This window comes from Echiichthys vipera (genome assembly GCF_963691815.1).
Source record: "Echiichthys vipera genome assembly, chromosome: 9".
NCBI classification, from domain to species: Eukaryota; Metazoa; Chordata; class Actinopteri; order Perciformes; family Trachinidae; genus Echiichthys; species Echiichthys vipera.
Genome location: NC_139834.1, coordinates 12,352,585 through 12,374,227, shown reverse-complemented (window position 1 = coordinate 12,374,227; position 21,643 = coordinate 12,352,585). Strand labels below are relative to the sequence as shown.

General features: G+C 41.5%; 1 protein-coding gene across 4 annotated transcripts in view; it reads left to right on the top strand.

The window, feature by feature from the left end:
- The window catches only part of iqsec1a (IQ motif and Sec7 domain ArfGEF 1a), a gene marked incomplete at its 5' end in the record, with an annotated part of 93,008 nt that overhangs the window by 54,919 nt on the left and 16,446 nt on the right, over window positions 1-21,643 (top strand). For 2 of the 4 annotated variants that reach the window (XM_083920059.1, XM_083920061.1), the window contains one exon: window positions 17,179-17,522. The exons of the other annotated variants lie outside the window; for them this stretch is intronic. In XM_083920059.1, the coding sequence (XP_083776185.1) occupies window positions 17,458-17,522 (65 nt within the window). Of the gene's footprint in view, window positions 1-17,178; window positions 17,523-21,643 lie in introns of those variants that run through there. 4 annotated transcript variants of the gene reach the window in all.

Sequence of the window (21,643 nt, the reverse complement as noted above, 5' to 3'; positions counted from 1 at the left end):
ACTATCTCCTACTTCATCGCTTTCCAATTCGAATTCTAGAATTATCTAAAATCTCTCAAATTTGGGGACTCTAAAAAAAGTATTAAAACCCTTGAAATCTTTAATTTATTCATAGAAAATTAATATTTTTATATAATTTTATATCTATATATACAGTATATATAAACATATATATATATATGGTCCTCCTTGCTTGTCCTTAGATCCCCACTACCCTTTCCACTTACCTGTGTGGAACATGGGGGAAGAAAACAAAGCAAAATTACAATACGTTTGACCCTCTGAAGGTAAACATCCTGAATGAGTTAATGCTAACCTGTTAAATGTCTGAGATTAAAGTCACAAGGCGATTCATGACTGTTACAGGAATCCAGTAGCAGTGACACCGTAGACACCAGGGTACATCTGATATGACTGTGGTTCTGTGTCAGTACGCCGACAGCATTACTTATTTAATGTGTGCAGATCTGGAGCTTGTCACTAGTGCCTCATCAGCCCAAAGTGGATGTTCATGTGACAGAGTAGAGGTGGAAGCTCTGGAGTCTTGTCTGATTGAACTGGGATGTTAAACACTACCTGACAGAACTGAACTGCTTCATAACAGGTAAATGGCTCAAAGAGGATTTAACTCTGGAAATATGAGCACAAATTGGTGTTGGCTTGAACTGGGCCTATGGAGAGTAGGTGTCTCGACTTCATGCTTGTAAATCAAACGAAAGCAGGCATTGACCCCTCTGTTCGTCCCCTGCTTTGGTACGCTGGGTTTATGACAAATAAGGTTGGTGTTTTTTTTTATCGAGGGGGGGAGGAGAGGGAGGGGTTGAGAGGAACTGCTTGTAATGGAAAAGCTGGAACCTGCCAAAGCGAGCTTGCAGTTCCACTGTGGTGGAAGAAAAAATACTCTCTGGGGTGGAAAAGCTTAGACGTGTCTAGGATGGAAGCCGTATTCTGGTCAGAAATGTCAAGATGATGAAGATCTCAAGTTGCAGTTAGCCTGAACAGAGAAGTGGACTTGTTTTCTTTCCATTCAGATTTGGTCTCACATTGATCTCATAGTAATTCTAATATTCTTTTATAGTCACAGACTGGTTCCATGCCCAAATGTAGGTGTTCATAGCTAGTTCAGCATATTTCCATTCACCTGTTTGTAAATTTAATTTTGTACTCATGCTTGTCCAAATGCATATCCAGTAGAAAATAGGTTTGCACTGCAACAATCTGCATCCTCAGGCTATCGCCATTGGCTGGCCTCCACAGTGGGGTGCATCATTTTGGATGTTTTTTTTAATCATTGTTCATGACCAGAATAAGGGCTTGCTCTGGGTTTTTGCTTAGTTTACAGTATCTCACGTTGACATCTAAAGCACTTTATATGCACAGGCTTTTTTTTAATCTATGCTTAAGTTGCAGTCTATCTCCATAACACTGCATAATTCACACTTGTGTCCCTCCCAGAGGGACATAAACATTGTGTGGGAAGATCTCCTCTTATATTGCTTTTATATCACCTTTTTAAGAAAAATATTTTCCCGCTGAAAGGACATGTGATCATGGCAGTAATAAATGGGCTAATGTATGGTGGCCTTAAGGGAAAGACTTGAGAATAAACTACAGCCTCACTGTCTCTTCACCTCCTATTGCTGCAGGGTTGCAACACGATTGGAGAATAGATTTGGGAACATTGCCTCTGCTGCAGTATCTGCACTGCTCATGTTAAGCTGTACAGTTTTTGAAATGCTAATATTCTAAGGAAGCCAGTTTGTTTACTCTAATGCTCAAGAAAGCCACCCTCTAGAGAGAGAGCTTTTCATGTTCTGGATGTTTACTGAGGTTCCTGATGAGGAAAAAGGCATACAGTACAAATAAAGATGCGTGAATTGTTTCTGTAATGTTTCCAAATGTTCCTATATGTACAAATATACTCACAATTAAAAGACGACCAAAATATGTTCCTCTGCTCTGCTCTTTATGATGAGTGGGGGACTGTGAAAGCTCAGAGGGAAACACAGGCGTTGTCTCTTTCTGTGGCTTTTTTTGCTGTTACTCTGCTTTTGATGACATATTCCTTTGCATCTCTTCACAGCGCCTGCCTGGAGAATAATGAGGGTGTGTGCTGCATTAACTTATGTAATGGTGAGCACGAGGAGGGCTGGGATGGGGGGCAGTGGAAGAGGAGGGGGAGACGAGAAGAGTGATGAGCTCATGCTGCTGCACTGCAGCTCTTCTATACACACTCTGCACCTTGTGGTTGTTGTGCACATATGCACATACAGTCTCAGAGTGTGTGCAGTAAAAATGTTTATTGATTGATACACGTACAAATATATGTGCACATGCAGACACAGACGAAAAAAAGAACAGCTCATTACTGCAAAATTAGAGCCCGACTTAGTGTTCTGCTGCAGAATCTAAAGGCTGGTATGCATGGTCTTTACATCTTTATCACTAATCTGTCTCAGGGTTTTGCTATGAATGGATCAGTGTGTGTACACAGTTCTGTACCTGCACCACTGTAGGTACAGGGAGCTGATGTTCAGCAGCTCTGAACAAGCTGAGCTTCCATAGCTCGGCTCCATAGCTCAGCTTGGTAATTGCTGCTAATCCGCCAACTCTTTTCAGTGACAAAGCAGGCCCTTATTATCCAGAGTGTGTTTTGATTCATGTCACAAATGAGCGAGGTGGTGGTAGGGTCAGGGGATGCAGGGAGTTGATAATAGCGCGACAGTGCATTTACTCCATAAAACAGAGTGGTCCCTTTGGGGGCTTTCATCTCTCTCTCTCTCAGCCTGCAATGAATAGGTGAATAAATGGATAAAATATTGCTCTTGGCAGAAGACAAACATTATAACATCATTGTCCAAGATTCTCAATGCTAATATCCAGGATAAGTTGTAGCACAACTGGGAGAGGGGGCATTTCTTGTCTCTATTATTTAAGGCTCATTTAAAGCAGAATTTCACATTTTTTTTATCAATGAATATTTGATTACTATAATATTACAAACTGAATGTTTTTGCATGCATTGCGTGGGCCCATGACTGGTGAAATTAGCACATGTCCGTGCATGATAGTGAAATAACCATGCTGTTAAGGGGGCTAGGAGACTGGCTGGTAAACAGTCATTAAAGTTAAATGTTTATCCTGATCAGACTAATTGCTCTGAGCTGTGTGTAAATGCAGGCCTGTGATTTTGCACATACCCAGAAGTATACAGTCTATCTCAATGAGATAGACAGTTTTTATGTCAGCCTTAGCTGTTGCCTTGACAACTGCCCTCAGAGATCTGTGCATGTGCATGCAATTGCGATAAATCCTGCTTTTCAATCTATGAGGCAGGGTCCACTGAGATACATCTAATGTGTGTATCACTCAGGTTCTCATCGTCACATGACTTTTCCTCTGTGACATAATTCACAAAGGTTCACTCATGTCATACTGATGTGGTCTGTCTGTATTGATTTTATTTCTTTAGGCTGTTTTAATCTGACCACAGAAAATGAATCACTGGTGCACAGCAGGAGAAATACTGATCATTATCAGTATCAGTATTACTGTTGGCGCTTTTTACCCAGACTGGAGACAGTTCACTTCAAATTAAGGGCCATGCAAGGCAAGAATTGAAGAGTCATTTCTTACAAATAAGAGAAAGATATAAGACCTATCTCCTCATACAGACCCGAACATGTCCGCCTGCAGCTTAAATGAGCTCCCTTGGGAACCACAGAGTAATTCCTATCCCTCACTATCTGTAGCCGTTGCTCTAACTCCTTTCTCCATGCACATTTTTCTCCCTTTTTTAAGAACCATAACCCTCCCACCGCTGCTCTACTTTACATTAACTTGTTTCCTTGGCCCCTTTTGAAGACGAGTGGGAGTCTTTTGATCAGTCATATATCCCTAAACCTTTAATATCAGTCTCAGGAAAGTGTAGACTGTACACTAGCACCATCTGTTGGTAGAGTTGACAGAGAGCAGCCATCTCATGTGAATCTCTCTCCCAGTGTTTGGAGAGAGATTCAGACAAAGCTGCTTGCCCAAGTTGTCTGCCTATTAATACTCACTCAGTTGATAAGGGCATTTTGTTTACAATGGCAGAGAGCTAAGTAATCAGACAATGGGAGATTTTAAGTCAAATAAATGAGCAGTCCTAAATTCCACTGTGAGCCAATAGTGAGTGGAGAGAAGACAAATTAAGGCAGATGGGGGATCTTGCCTTGTCTGGAGTCCTGTGAAAGCTGCTGCAGCCTTGTAGTCTGTTTCTTGGCTTTCCTGCCAGATAGATGCTATTGAATTTTACTGTCAAGGTTTACTCAACAGGGGAGCAAATTAAATATTTTATTTAGTTGAAGGACTAGCAACTCTGTTATTTCTGTCCTGAACTATTCCTGCAAAACAAAGAGAAAAAAATCAGCTGTATTTTTATTTAAATCATCGGAAGCTACACCACTAAATGTGTGCTTATTTTTGTGAATCCCTGCTCAGTTTTTTGCATTTTGAGTATTGACTTGTTTTTAGCTATGGCCAACTGGACAGAACTGGCCTGAGCAGGATACAAACGCAGATGAAACATGGAGGGGTGGTTGTCTGCAGGACAGCAATCTTTAGGCAGTGTTTCTTACAGACACAGTGCCGGCTCACATCCTATAGTCTTATACTTGTGTCTTATACTTGCAAAGAAGGATATACGGTGACTGAAACCTTTCACAATGTAACTTAGATGTGAATCATATTGAGATTTCTCTTTAGATATAAAGAGGTTGTTAGGTGACCTGTTATCTAACTTCATTTTGAATTGTTCACGGGCTATCTGAGGATGTGTTCTGGCTGAGAGCTCAGATTTCCCCTTCGGCAACACCATGTGTCCTGAAGAGGGAGGGGAGAAGGAAAAAAAACAAAAAAACAATCGGTGACCTTGCAGGGCTGCAACACGCAGGCTCCGGACTTGTCCCCATTGAACCATAGACATCAACACAGCAGCTGAATAAATGACCACAGACCAGGATAAAGGCATGTCGAGGGTGAGAACGAGAGGACAGCTGATGATGGAGAGAGAGAGAGAGAGAGAGAGAGAGAGAAAGAGAGAGAGAGGCTAATGAAAGAAAAAAGAGAGATTCAAAGAGAGAGTGTGACGTTTGACGTTTAGGGGAATGTACTGATTAGTGGAGAGTAAATCAGTCAGATGGAGGTTCCCAGTGTCTTGAGCCTGACAGAGCCAGTCTAGCTTTCCAGTAACCACCTTACCTTCCAGTAGCAATTTGTCATCTTTCTACTTGGGGTACGGGCCAGCACAGAGACAGATGTGTGGAGGTAGGTGGGCTCAACTCTGAAGGTGTGTGTTTTCTCTGGCTGTGAAGTGCAGGTTCATATAGGTTCTGTAAGGAGCCGGCAGCTGTTTACATTGTCAGACACTGCAGGTGTGTGGTGAGCTGGCGTGCATGCTGACATTTTTGATAATTGTTTTTGTAATTTATCAAGCAAAAATACCATTATTTTGTTTCCTGCTTCTCAAGTGTACTATATTTATATTTCTGCTTTTGTCTGTTCTAAATAACTGCAAACTGAATATTTTAGTTTTTTTTAAGACATTTGGACGACTATAACAAAGCTGTTTAGACGTTACCAGTCTAAACAATTATTCAATTCTTCTGAAAAAATCAACAGATTAGTCAAAGATGACAATAACAATTAGTTGTAGCCCTGCATTACGTGAGGGAACACAATAATGAACACAATAAAATGATAGATGAACGTGTGAGTATGGAAAGCGTGTAACATAGAGCCGTTGATGCTGGTACACTGGGGTGCCGACGCCGCTGTTCTCTAGTCTGATGTCACTCTCACGCTGATACACAGTGCCAGGAGGGAGGGAGCGATGTTTGTCTTTATTTGTGCCTCTCATTTAGAGTCAAAGTCCATCATTATCAGGCTGCACCGTATATTTAATGTGCGATTTGCCTGTAGCCTTTAGCTTCTCTCTCATTTATTTGCCTCTGAACCGCCCAATCCCTGACATCTTCATTCCTGATGATTGTCCTGCTCACGTCAAACATCCTGTTGACATCTTTTCAATGAAACATATAGCAGGACCTCTGATTATCTCCCTAATTGTTCATGAAGAGCTTGTATGCACAGTAGGCCCGGACCTGCTCTCATTAGACCTGTTAACGGAATAGATTGGTGAGAGGCCATCATTAAAGCCTATTAGATGCAAAGAGCGTGAGACATCTTCTCCCTCATCAGTCATGCTGTATGTGAGGATGGAGCTCTAGAGAATACAGGGCTTTACTGTATACAATGCATCCATGCTGCTTTTTTGTTCCCCCCCTAAGCTCTCTTCCTCCTTATCACATGCAACTCACCCCTTCCTCTATGTCCTTCCCTCAGTCGGCTTCTATCACCCTATCACCTCTTTCTCTGTCCTGTGTTTACACTTCATCAAGTCACATGAATTGTTATCTTGTGCTGAGGCAGGACGTTGCTGACTTACGTTTTGTGGTAGAGCAAATAAAAAAGGCACAATTCCCCTCTGGGATCATTATGCACAACGCAGCAGCTATGAATCTCAATTGCTTTTTATTACACAGAATTCCTCTGTGTTTCATCATTAAATGCAAAGTAATCGCAAAAAAAAAAAAAAAAACGGCGAACTGGCTTTTTAGGCTCATTATTCCGTATTGTGTCCACCTGGGAAACAGCTAAAAAAAGGTCTCAAAGCTGCTTAAACGTGGTGCTGAGGAGCAAACATCCTAACCTTCTGCTGAACAGATGTTTATGCGCTTGAACAGGAGGGCAAGCAGACAATAAAGTAAACCTGTCACACTCACACTGGCCCTACTGTGTAATTCAAGGCAGCGATGATGACTGAACTCTCAGCACTGAGGTCCAAAGGCGTGAACGGATTACACAAGGAAAATAATTTTATCCTGTTATCAGGGTTGTTTTCAGGATGTTTCTGTGTTGCTGACTCACCATATCCCTCCAGCTGTCATTGCAGCATCTTTGTACTGTAATGTACAATTTAGCGGTTAAAGGTTTAAGTGAGGCAATTGACCCTATACACAGTGGAGTTGTTGAACAGCTTGGAAGGGAAAATATCTGGAAGGCTGACATAGAGAGGACTACCGTGTCTGCTTGTGCAGGGAGGTCTCCAGGTAGCTAACTAATAGCTACCAGGCAAGGGGCTCAATAGGGTATTAAAGAATCTGGATCTAATATTGAATGTGCTTATCAGATCTATTTAGATAACAAATTTATTTAGGTAACTAAATAATTTTAGATGAATATGAATAACTTAAAGCTGCTATAATCAATCAGTCAATGTGAGAGGCATCAACCCACAGTTGATTATCACCAGTTCCCCGCAGCATCTTTCAGCTCATGGTTTTATGGCCTGGTTTCATCAGCACCGTATCCAGCTGCAGGAGGCAGCTGTTTCCAGCAACAACAACAACAACAACAAAAAAAAACCCTCTAAAAACCCACTGCACACTGCCTCCCCAGCGCTAAATGGCAGATGGACAAAGTTGGTGACAAACTGGTGAACATAGTGGAGCATTTGGCTTGTGAGGAGCCTGTTGTTTTTCTCAGGTGTTTGTGGAGAGCTCATGAGGGAAAAAAACATTCATGCGGTACACAGAAACACAACGCAAATAAGCAACTCTTTGCCATAACTTAAAAAGTGATATGTGAATGTTGTATTAACATATTATTTCTGCTGCCCCTAAGCGTCCCACAAAAGATGCAGACTTAAAGTCTAAGAACCTCTGCAGACGTTCAAATAACCAATGGAGTCTGCCTTTCTGTGAGATATATTCAGATTGTATATGCTATTTATCTAAATGGCAACCTGAATATTTTGTGACTTTTTTATCAACTGGAATTGGATTGAAGAGTGAATCAGCTATCCGACATGATGTAGTGCTCCAGATTCTTGCCATAAATTAATAGCTAATACTTTGTTTGCTTCCCAGTGTTTGTGTCCCTTTGTATATCTTATTACCTGTACCCTTTTTATATCTGAGGTCACCCTGAGTAAAATGTAAACTCAAACCTGCAGATGCAGAAATAAGGTCAGTAGCTCATAATCTGAGAAAGACCAGATGTAAAACAGTGTCTTACTGCCCTTTCGCATAGATGAAATATCCCTTTCTCCACAAAGTATATTATGCCAAGCCAATGTATCAGAAGTGAAAGAAAAAAACTGAAGGTCAAGTGAACTCCCAGAATTCAAACTGCAGCTGTACTGTAGAAGCAGCTTGAGGAAATAGACTCCACCAAAAGAGAAAACATTCTCATATGGCCCGTGTTGATTTTTATGTCAGTCATAGATTACCATGTGGGTGTGAGAAGGACTCTCCTGCTTTTGATTGACACCTGAGGCTATTTAGGAAGTTGTTGATTAAAATGAGTCCAAATTCAACCAAAAGAGCCCCAAAACAACAAGTTAAAACACGTCAGTCTCCTGACCGCACCCTCGACTTCTCAGACAAATTTGTAGGATCCCAGAAAATGGGAGGTAGAGAAACATCCTCTCTGCCCGCTGATATTTCCACATCCTTGTCCAAGCCAGTTTGTCTGGAAGTGTGTCTCATGGAAAAACAAGAATATGTCATGCTTCATTTTAGCGCCTGTGTCTTTTCTCCCCTCCCAAAAAAGCCCAGTCGGCTCTCATTGGTGTTTCTGGGTCTTTCGCATCTGCACACTTGTGTAACAGCTCTTTAGTGTCACGTTCTACATATATATAGATTAGTCGTGGCATCACATCCGTACCGAAGCCCTGATGGCACATTTAAAGGCACAGTTTCTAAATACATGTGCATTTCTCGCATTTTTATACTGCATATATTTATTTAGTATTTATTTATTTAGCACATCGACCTGCTTTATGCATTTAAAAAAAACACTTTGCACAATATAGAACCTTTAAAACTGACATTTCATCACTTGATTACAATGTGTGATAAAACACATAACTGCACAAAGGACCAGTTTGTTATCCTGCAGGCTCAGAGAGCCAGGACAGCGGCCTCTAATAAGTAATTGAAGGGCTACAAATCAATGCGCCCTGGAGCCTGCAGAGACCTGGGCTGTGCTTTCAGTCAATAACAGTAAGCTTTATGGAGCGTACATCAAACCTCCAAGGATACAGCACTCTGTTTGAAATCTATTCTTTTGTAATGACATAAATTTGTCTTTTTTTGAAATTCTGACACTTATCTGATCTGGGCTAGTGTTTTGATGTATGATAGGGGTGACTGACTCTTCTATAGCTCGCCCCTGGAGGACTTATTGTCATTATTGAGTTCCAATGTGCGCTAGAAACTGTCCACTAAGCTTTGGTTGTGTGTGAATTAAATGGAAGTCAGACAACATTAGCCACTGTCAGGTAGTTTGTCATAAAGATGGTAAATTAATCCATATGCCCTTGTGTAACCCTCTTTTCTTGTAAATGCTTTGGCACTGTCTCAAGTGGGGGTTATGGGAGGCATTGAGAATGAAACAATAAACATGGTGCTGCTTAACCCCTCCACAAGGAGTTGTTATCATGAATTTGAGTCTGCTTGTTATTCTCAGAATGTCTCTATCTCTCTGTAAAGCCAGTCTTCATGTTCTACCCAGCCTGCCTGAATGGGCTGTATGTCGAAATATAAGATCTGCTGACTTGCACCCACCAGGTCTTGTGGAAATGTGGTATGAATGGAACTTGCACACTCAGGATATCTTGTTCCACTGGAATATGTCAACATGAATCCATTTCTCAGCACTCTCGTGACCTGAACAAAAGGTTTCCTACATTCCAGAGAAAAAAGCGTACATCCAGGATGACCGCTTTATCTCTGTGCTTTTGTTTGGTGATTGATTGCTTCCCGGTTGTCTGTGTTATTTTCAAAAACATGATTCACTGACTAGTTAGTAGTTTGTCTTCTTTTTTTAATTTCTAAACACAGCTTTTGGCTTATTTTCAACCTTTCCAATACCTTAACATGCAGGACTAGTGAAGACAAACCAAAGAGATGGGGATCATCAATTATTTCTTTTTTAATTCTGCTGTCATTGTTGAGGTGCTTTCAACTGTGGCTTTCAATTAATATTTAAATACAAGTGATCAAGTTTTCATTGCGGCTGTGGGAAGTTCTCATCACATGTAAGCTTATCCAGGTTTTCTCATGTTCCTTCTTTAATGACTGGGTCTGGAGGTTGTTTTCTGCTCGGATGTGCAGAGCTTCGGGGGGAAAACGGTCAGCATTTCCTTCGACAAATTAGATCCTGACACAGCAGTTTCCTAATTTTCCAAACCTCTTGTCTCTTAGGGACTAATGAATTAAAGAAAAATTCTTTAGATTTGATTGTCAGTGCAAGAGAAATATTTCTAGTTTTTTAACCTTTGTAGTCCATATTTAAGTTGACTTAAATCACAAGAGATTTAAGCTTGATAGAGGTTTATATTTACAGTATTGGCCGTCTGGTGCATTACTTGTGTTTCCGTCTTCAGGTAACAGTAACAGTATTTGCACTGCACATAATGATCCTCATAGCTGCCTTCACTTAGCCACATCTGTATCCAGTCCTCCATTTTTGGGCACTTTTTCCTAACATAACATTATGTTTCCTGAATTATTATATCACTGTCAGCCTAATGAGGGCCATTAAAGTGAAATATGTTTTGTACTTTCATTTTCCAAGTGGAGCAGAATCTGACAGTTTGAAATTCTATGAGGCTCAGAATGACTCCTAACAAGAAAAAATATCAGTTGACACGTCACGGGCCATCGCTACAAAGTAGCCCCCGTTGTTTAGTGACTGTGTTTTCTCGAGTCAAAGACTGGAAAGGCGTGTTGGTGCAGACATGAGAAAGGCTGCCTTTATGCGATGTGCCAACATAAACAATGGCCAGTGCCAGCGTAGACGGCCGAGCCGGAGGTGCTCCTTGAGGCTGAATAACTGTAGTGTTTTCTGCTGTGGGCTTCAGATGCCGCGGAGGCAAAGTCAGCTTTGCCAGAGAAGGGCGGCAGAGCCAAGCGGCAAGTAAGTGGAGTCCAGGGCTGAAGGAAAGCAAAGTGAGACAAACTCTGCTAAAGTGATTAGACAGCTGGGTGTGGAGAGGTGATTGGTTGAATGTAAAACCATCGCAGTCTAAGTATAATAAGAATGCAGAGGTTTTGATCCATTTCCTCCTTTTTCTTACCCCAACGCTGTCTGCATATTGTGTAGCTGGATGTGGTTCTACTCTTTAGAAATGAAGGCATCCATATATGATGCTGAATCACTTATTTAAGACATCAGTTTTAAACTTTCCCTGCAATCAACATGTCTGTTTGCCTACTAGAAAGCGTATTTATATTACAATCAGTTTTATGCCATAACACTACGTCATGCTCAACTGCTAATGAAATCTTGTGAGTGATTTGAATGATTAAGCAAAAACATCTTCAATATCATCCGCTATTTATCTGATCAGTGATGCAACTGGCAATGAATGGAATCTGATTGAAACAGTAATTATTGTCATTGTAAGCCCTCTAGTCTATTTACCCTGTTCAATGAGGTTATTTAGCTCATGGCTCCAAATTGATTGCGTAGCCAGGCACACAAATGGATGCATGCTTGACACACACACACACACACACACACACACACATACAGATAATTATTTAAGGAACATTTCTGGTTTATATCAATGGTTTAAGAATCAGGACAGCAGAGATATCGTTTTCAAAGTGTTTGTTTTACAAATTATGAGTCTGTTCAGTGATTGATCAGACACCACAAGGAAGGCTTTTGGGCTTTAAAAGGGACAGATTATGCTCATTTTCACGTTCATACTTGTGACATCACAACCATACAGAAGTTCTTCTAACTTGTTTAAAGGCACAGTTTCTGATTTCATTGAGAAGTGTGTTACTTACACTGCACAACACATGTGCATTCTACGTAACAACACTGCATTTGCAAGAAAAGAACAGAAAAGGAAATGTGTTGAATAAAGAAATATACAATATATATCAAAACAAATCTTTTTTCTGTTCTTTTTTTTAGGTTTTCTTTACAATAGAGAATGAAAAAGACATGCCGATGATCGTCTTTGCACTGCACACACAGTGCGAGTAAACCACAGGGCTCTGTGTGACTTGAGACAGGTGTGAGTTTTTCGCTGCCTCAAATAGATTATTGCACCAACCCCCCTTCGTGTCCCCACCAACATCTCCCAACCAGAAAAAGCTGGTTACCCCCCCACCCACACACACACACACACACACACACACACACACACACTTGCAACCATGACAAACATGCCTGACCTCAGTAGTCCTGAATGACATCACTGCCACATGTCTGCCCCTAGGCCAAGTGTACATCTTCCAGGGAGTGTGTACTATCACTTCTAACCAGTGGGTGGCACTGTCACTCTGAGAGCCCACTGTGGAATGGGTCTCATCATGCCAGGGCATGTTTTGTCGGTCTTAGCTGCGGTATCATGCTCCTATATCCATCTTGACCACCTTGGGTATTTATACCTACTGTGACTTTTGTCACATTTACAGTCGAAGCTGTTCTGTGCACTGGAGACACCAGCCTTGCACTGTTTCCAATCTGACTGCAAAATTCCACGTCATTGAAAAGCGCTACATGTCGATCTCCCACAAAGGGACAGATAATGACAGAAATGAGATGCGGCACATTCAGTGGTCTCTTGTTTTAACGCATGTTCTTCCTCTTCTTCACTGCATTGTTCTCTCCCTTGCAGAGTGTTTACCAGAGTGTCACCTCACATGGGTCTATTTTTAGCAGGGGAGAATAGTGCTCTAGAGCCTTTCTGTGCCGGGGCTGCAGTGAAAAGCTTTAGAGAAATATGGTAATGAAGTGAACTGAAAGGAAAATATTGGAAATGAACAAACAGGGCCCGCTACTAATTATAGTAACAGTCGTACACTCTACCTGCCTTTTATAGAGTGACAGCATATGCATAGTTAAGGTTTGCTTGTTTCCCATCATGAGGGTGTCATTTCATCCACCATTTTGAGGATGGCAGAGACATTTCCAGGACAAGCTGCTAGGTGCCCACATACATCATTTTTCTTGCAATCTAGAGTCCCCACCCTACCTGACTTTGGCATGTGAGAGGAAACCCATGCAAACAATAGAGAACAAGCAAAAGCTCCACCCAGAAAAGACTGAGGAACAAACATGAATCTTTCTTGCTGTGTTTAAGATACCCAGGTGCCATTTTAAAGGGGACATATCTTTTTTAGTGCTTGTGCATTGTGTATCTTGAAGCCTACCAACTCCCGAACTGCGAAATAAGACATAACCATTCAGATTCGGCTTTGGATTTCACATGTAGGCTCATTAGAGTATACCTAAATATATACTGGCCATTGACATTTTTGATACTAGTGAGAGTACATTGCATGGATACAGATTCAAAACTGATACTTTTGAGGAGAAAAAAATTAAAACACGTTACTCATGTTTAAAAAACAAACATATTTTGGACATAGACTTCTTAGCCTGCTGTCCGTTTTTTATGCTAACCTGAGCCAGCTTAAGACATCAATCTTCTTATCTATCTAATGTCTAATACTCGTCAAGGAGGCAAATAAGCTTATTTGCCAAAATGTCAAACTATTCCGTAAATTATAAGTTACCAAGCCTTCAGTCCTGACCTGGTGATGGGAAAGGATATATCTGGGCTGCTAGAACTAAAACATTTGCTTCAAAATAATGTTATGTTGACAAAAAACTAATCTCAGTCCTGCACTTCAGTTTCTAGTTTCCATGTGTCTGGACAAACAGAATGTTTCTATCCAGACTGAAATCACTAAGTGATGTATGAACAGGAGAAAAGAAAAAAGCCTCTCAGACATCACTTGCCACTGATGATCTTTGATCATTCCCACAGGATCCCATGGGCAACACATCTGCTCCAGCTTTGCTGCCAGGATGTGATGAGCAAAGGCAGCATATCCTTTAATTACTCTCATTTCAGCTCTATTTATACATCTGCTGCCAGATCCTTCTTCTGCATAAAAAAATCTTTGTTCAAGAGAATTCATAGGGAAAATGTTTCTTTTTTGTGTGTCTTTGTTCCTCCTATACAAAGTCCTCTGTGTTCACAAAGCTATCCCGGACCACTCCATCCCCTTTAGTATGCTGTTGTATCAAACTATGACATCAGCCCATTCTAATTGTTTCCAGACCAGGCAAGGGCTGACTTTTCATTTTATTTTCCGTTTCTTAGCGCAGGTCTCAGCCGCTCAGCATCCAGCAAAAGCAGATAATGAGAAATGGTGTATGATGTCATGTAGAAAGCGCCAAAGTCTTGTGACCAAGTTTCCAGGAAGCTATCACTTTTCCTCTGCTCTGTCTTTTTTCAGTCTTTTTCCAATGGGAAAATCCAAGCTTTTTTGTGTTCTTCTGATAATATTCAGGTACTACATCTTTGGGAATGCACCTGATAAAGGGGTTTGTGTGTCGCTGACCTGCGGTTGCCTCTTTGGCCTTGTCCCAAGTGTAATGTATCTAACTTCCCTTTCCAACTAAAACAAGAAGAAAGAGGAAAAGGGAGGGCGCTGGAACTGAAGTAGGGGGTGAGTAGAGTAGAAGTTGAAATGCAGAGAGACCATATGTATTGAGTTGTAGAAATGGCATTTTATGAGCAGAGAGTGGGCCTCTGCTTGGAATTCTCAATGACATCATGTTGGAGCAGAGCAGCCAGGACTCTGGAGACGCAGTGGGCCTTCAACAGACGGGACAACTAGACTGGATCGCAACACTAGTGGAGGAAGAGAGAGACACAGAGGCAGTCAGACAGATAATTACACAGCTTACTAAAGTGTCCTGAAGTTTGTGCAAACTTTTACAGCTCAGCTTTACCTGGAATTCATCTAATTAGATCATTTCAACAGAGCTCTCCTCAACGCTTAAACTAATGCCGCCCTCGAGCCTTGTGCTGAAATGATTATGACAGACTTGGGGCTTATGAGCATCACATGCTTGCCTTCAAAATGAGACCATGATAATTTTTCATATCTCATTACCAAACAAATAAAGTCTAGTTCGTCACTCCCTGTGGTCCACCAGCAAAACAAAGCCTGCACCGGGGCTAATATCTAATATCGTGCACACATTTCAAAATCTAAATGTTTGCCTCCACCAGCTCCTCTCGGGTGACAACAACAAAATGATAGAATAATGGGAATGCCAGTTTTATTAAAGGGATGTCCTAAATGGGTTTTGCTTCCCTTTTTGGTTTGTTTTGTTTACTGGCACTCTGGAATAAATTGTATAAGATCTTGTGATAGGTGAGATCTGTAAGATGAGTCAAGTGACTCGCAGCTCCACAAGGCATTAGCAGCTGTAGTCAACAGAGTACAGGGCCAAGGTCTCAAACTGAAATAGATCAGTTGGCTGGTTACTGTCTGTCTGCCTTTCTGCACATAATCATTCTGCCTGTGATATACATTGAGTCTGTGCATAAATCCCTGCTGTGATCTGTAGCACATGTTAAGATATGCATGCCTTTTCCTTTTAGCTTTGCTTTGTCTTTCGTTCTGCATCTTTCGTTTGAAGTCTCAGATGAAAACAATCTAGAGAAGGTGATCATTTTAGGGGTGTAGACCTGTAATTAGAGGACATCAACATCTACCTCCACACACGGTGTGTGTGTGTGTGTGTGTGTGTGTGTGTGTGTGTGTGTGTGTGTGTGTGTGTGTGTGTGTGTGTGTGTGTGTGTGTGTGTGTGTGTGTGTGTGTGTGTGTGTGTGTGTGTGTGTGTGTGTGTGTGTGTGTGTGTGTGTGTGTGTGTGTGTGTGTGTGTGTGTGTGTGTGTGTGTGTGTGTGTGTGTCGGTCGTCCCTGTAAACTGGCTCCATGTGGGAGTCATTCTCCTCTGTTTCCTGTGCCTGTTGTCATTAGGAAGAAAATACCTTTGACTTGGGGGCAGTTTACCCCAACCCCCCTCTGAGACAGGCCGATTAGTCACCGGCCTGTCTCAACAACGCTGTGAAATCCAGAGACAAGGCACCATCCGTTTGGAGTCTGCTGTGAGTGTGAAGTTGGACGGAAGTCTTGGCGAGCTTTGCAATGATGATGCAATGTGGGTGGCATTTTAGATTCATGATGTATCCAATCAATTAAAAATGCTGATTTATTGGTCCCATATTATGCTAATTTTCAGGTTCATACTTGTATTTTGGGTTTCTACTAGAACAGATTTACATGCTTTAATGTTAAAAATATATATATATTTTTCTCATACTGTCAGTCTGAATCTACCTGTATTCACCCTCTGTCTCAAACACTTCGTTTTAGTGCCTTTCTCTTTAAGCCCACCTCCTGCTCTGATTAGTCAATGTTTCCTGGTCTATTTTGATACTTTCAGAGTATTTGTAAAGCACCCTGTATGAAAATCTTACTTTTTACTATATGGGACCTTTGAAAGAGGTTGAAGGGCTAGAGGTAGACAACTTCTACTCTACCGTTCTTTTCTGCAGCAGAAAGACAGAATCCTCTCTGGTTCTTTTCTTAGTGCCCATCATAACAGTCACTTCTCAACCCTGAAAGCCTCTATTAATAGAGGTACTCTCTTCTATTGGCCATCTCTACACACTAAGTCATTTTTCTTCAGTGCAAAAAAAGGTTAACAAAAGATACCTCTGACATTTAAACATGTTAGCACTGATTCTGACTTCTGTCTTTATGCCACAATCTCCTCATACTTTGTCCTTTTACCTCTTTCCATTCCATCCATTTGCTACTTATCTACTGTACCTACAGTATATGCACCTGACTGGATTAAGTTTTACTCACTCTGCCTTTTCTACTCTTTGTTATTTTTAACGCCTTGCTTTATCTCTCATTCCCAACCCTCACTGTCTGCAGCACACCTTTTTTCATAAGTTTTCATATTCTCTGATAACATGCCTGAGAAATGTTCTATTCCAGGTCCCCTGCTCCACAGTCATTTGTGTCTCGCTTCCTTGCATGATTAGTGTTGTGCAGAAGGTATTTCATCCCCTTCTCTCTCTTTCTACCCAGCTACAGAGCCACCACGCTCACACACCCACTTCCCTGCACCCCGCCCCCCTTCCATACTGCTCAGGGCCTGGCAAAAACCCACACTCCCCTCTCTCCCCAGCCTCCGCCCCCCTTAAACTCCTACCAGCCCGGCGCACGGAGGACAGAGAGGAAGAAAGAGAAAAAGAAAGAGCTCCATTTGTCTGTCAGAGATTACAGACTGCCACTTAGCACTGACCATGTTCGCCTACCATCCATAGGGAACTGCTTTCACAAGGCAAAGAAATGGGAACGTCTTCAAGAAGTAGGCAGCTGCAAGCTATAGCAGATGGCAGTTTTTGAGATGTGTCTGTCTGTTAGAGAAAGCTTTTAGGCAGTAATGGGGACTGGTCAGGGGGACTGTTAATGTTTGGATTACATCGTCTTGTGAGTACTGGCCAGCATGTGGTGTTTGCAGTGTAATTCAGAGAAGACGCAGTCGCTGCTGGAACTGGAGCTGAATGGCTGGTAAGAGTAATAGGAGAGTGTGTGTGTGTGTGTGTGTGTGTGTGTGTGTGTGTGTGTGTGTGTGTGTGTGTGTGTGTGTGTGTGTGTGTGTGTGTGTGTGTGTGTGTGTGTGTGTGTGTGTGTGTGTGTGTGTGTGTGTGTGTGTGTGTGTGTGTGTGTGTGTGTGTGTGTGTGTGTGTGTGTGTGTGTGTGTGTGTGTGTGGGTGTGGGTGGTGTCATTGTATGAGGTTACACCAGGCTGCACAAGCTCATAAGGCTTTGTTTAATAAACAGCAGCGAGACAGACAGTGCGTGTGTGTTTGCAAAAGAGAGCTTGGATCACATGCTGAGTTTACCTGCTCGTTTTGTGCTTTCACATAATCATCACTCGGAAATGACAGGAGTAATGTGAAGCTTCGAGCCAAGTCACGAAGATCATGAATTTTAAAGCGGGGTCTGCCATTTCAATTGTGACTCCCTCACAGTCGAAAAACATATCATGTCCCCTCTCTGAGTCACCGTCTGCTATTGTGCTGGGTTTAGTCTTACTGTACAGAATCCATCTGTGAGTTGGATTGACCCCCACCCCCCCTTCCCTTCTTTCTCGTTTGAAGGGCATTCCTGTGGTGTGTCGTGGCCCTCTCACTTGCCGGCCCTGACTGTGTGCTTTTCTCATAGCTGGTTCTTCAAGGGCAGGTGCTGATTGTACCTTGGAAGATAGTTTAATTATTCATTACCAGAAGATAATGACAGCAGCTCTGTTGTTGTTGCTGTTGTATGAGTCTTGACAGGAGAGGGGAGGAAGAGGGACACTTTTGATCCAAAAATAATGAGGCCTGGCACTTAACGGGGGAATAGTATTGATTTCTGATTGCTTTAACTAACAAGTACGTGGACGGCATCAACATAACATCAAACCACTCATCACACTTGCAGTGGAGTATGTTTTAATTTGCTCCATCTGTGCTGCATCTTGAAAAATCATACCAATCAGAAGGCTTTATGTAATACGAATCTGGCATCTTCCAATTATTCATCATATTGTTACAACTGCTTATTATGCTCAATAGGCTATGATTCGAGTTCTGTTTGTGTTTGCACATTACTTTGCTAGTTAAAAGTGCAATAGTCAGGTGAAAGGTTCTAATTTTTTACACGCAGATTGAAGCCAAGTCAAGAGAATAGATTCAAGTACATCCAAGGTTTCTGATCGGATTAGATGCCAGATGACAGTTGATTTGTAGTGAAACCCAGGTCCTAAAGTATACAATTTACAGTAGTTATTGTCCATGAGTTTTATGAGGCCCACTTGACTATATACCGTCTGCTACAAACTCTCAAGAGTGATACTGTCTGTCAGTCTGCTGGCCAGTGCAGCTCTAGAGTTTGCAGCTGTGTCAGACAGTAAATCCCCAACCTGCTCCTCGCTGTCTCATTATAGCCATTACAAAAACCTCCATGTTCATATAGTATTGGTTTTAATGCTGAAATGACTGATATATCTGAGCGCTTACAGCCAGGCTTACCTGTTAATGACTTCATTAACATGGTACTGTGTGGTCTTCTCAGCCTTTTACCTGCTAAATCTATTTCCTCACATCTGTGGTGTGAGGTCTGGTGCGTGCATCTTTATTTATGAGCTCTCTGAGTTGTTATGAAGAGAGAGAGAGAAAACATCTGTTTTTGTTGTGTCCAGAGCACATGTCGTCAGTGCATGTGGGGGTAAAAGTGTTTAATTTGACTGAAAGGGATTCCGTACACTCGATGTTTACATACTGGCACAAGAACAGAATTGGCGGGAAATCTGATAATGCATGCAATTCTACACATATTTTATGTTCAACCCCCTTGTGAAAGATCAGATTTCCATCACCATCTGCCATTTGTGTATCGCGAACAAAAATAAGCCTCAGATGTACCGAGTTCCTACTGAGTACAGACTTCCTTAGCAACCATGTTGGTATTGCAATTGAATGTGCAGATACAAGATGGTATAATGTGTTCATCCTGCAACATTACCTTCTAACATGCATGAGGTAACCTAACCTGTTTGGGGTCTTAAAGAAACCATTTTTATTGATATATGTGGCCAAAAAAGATGTTGCCAGATATTGCCAAAAGTGAGGATTAAGTAAGTTTATTTGTATAGCGCCTTTCAAGAAAAGATCTTCACAATTGCTTCACTATAAAATTAAGGAAACAGAGACATAAAATGCAGACTAGAAAGTCCTTTATTGTAAAAAGTCAATTTCCATGTCTTTTTTTATTATGTACCAGGTAGTAGGTACTATATAATTACTGTGAAAAGTATCAGAAACACTTAATCCACAGAGAAATGCACACACGCCACTACTGTGCCATGACGGTGCAGAGATGCTGAGAGTGCAGATGCAGAAGATCCGAAAAACACTACACACCAGTCAGAGCAGACTGTCTTTATTTGGAGGGGGCTTGAGGGTCACACAGATATTTTCACAAAGACAGTATGAGAAAAATATAAGACTTTTGAACATCAAAGCATTTAAATATGTTCTATATGTTCAAGTATGAACCTGAAAATGAGCATAATATCCGACCTTTAAAAACAGTAAAAACAACATAAAGTAGAAATGAATAAAACAAGTCTTAATTGTGTTTTATTGTAAATATTAAGAATTTCAATGGCTTTTCAATTCTCAATTCAATTGTGCTTTCCTAGAAATAGCATCTAAAAAATGAGAAAGTGATCAGAAAACTATGCCAGCACAAAGCAGTTTGAAGACTTCTCCGTGACTTTGTTTGGGAGTTATGTTAGTTCCACACTGCAGCTTTCTCTTCCACCGGAGCTCCAGCCTGCACTTCATTAGCCTTCTTCTATTCCCAGAACTCCTGTAGATGTGACTCCTCTTTTCCGGGATGGAGGAATGTTTCTCCCTCAGGTCTGACTGATGGAACGGGTTGAGGCCTGGGTGGGGGTCTGGGCCTGTTTGTTCAGGATGTGTTGAGAGGGAAGGAGGGGAGAAAAAGAGATGTACAACCTCCCCTCAACCCTTCCACCCTAAAGTCCCTGGACTCCATGGCTGAAAATCACTGCCAGCTGAGCTGACATGCTTATCGATGCTTACATCAGAACTAACAGGGGCTCCTGGTGGATAAAGAGTCAGACAGAGCGACAGACACTGTTGAGCAGTCGTCGCTAATGTTGTTAGATCATATTTCAAGGAGGGTACAGTCACTATCAGGAAGTGGTCCTGGGAGAAGCATTGCTTCATCCTTCACCTCTCAACACCGGTTCTACAGTCCTCATACATTATGGATACGGCATTTTGATATAAACGATAACAGAGTTCTGTGTAAACCATGTGTAGTCACTTCTGTCTCTTCTCTGGAATAATGTCATGCAACTTCCTGCTCTGCTGTGGTTCACTCCCTCCTTTTTCATTCAACAGTCATCACAGCTTAAAACATCTGCTCTTGAAAATGCTGCTCTCTCCTCCTATTTTCCTTTTTTTTTACCCTTTTCCCCCGCCATCATGAACAAGTGACCTCACTCTCTGGAGTATTCATTGATGTCAGAGCAAAAACTACCGCTACACTTATTCCCACTCTCTTTCCTCTGTACACCCACAATCACACACAGTCGGGATTCCGGGTCGGTCGAAAGTGAAGCAGAAAGAATAAAACTGAAGGAAAGATGCTCGCTCTAAGTCCCAGAGGCAAAGGCAGCACTACGGATATAGTTTTGACTTCGTGTCTTGAATGTTTTTGGAGTTGACGGAGCCCCAAGATAAGAGCTGTTGTAGCTAATAAATGCAGCATGTAGTTAATTGTGTTTCAGTGATTTACCAATTCTCTTCGCCAAAGTTGTCATTCATGAATTGAAATTTATTTTTGTCAGTAAATAATTGCAATAAGGCAAAACAATAGGACAATTACTCCCAACAAAATGACCCAGCAGAAAAACAATGCAATAAATCAACATTACATAATGAAGCTAAAATACATTTATTTCTTTACATGTCCAGTCCTCTCAAGTCATTTTTAATATAAATATGCTGCTGTACCCAAAAGCTTCCTTTTATCATCATTTAATCCAGGTCAGTAATCAATCTTCTAATCAAGAAATAATGAAACCAGAAATTACCACCAGCTGTACTCTAGTT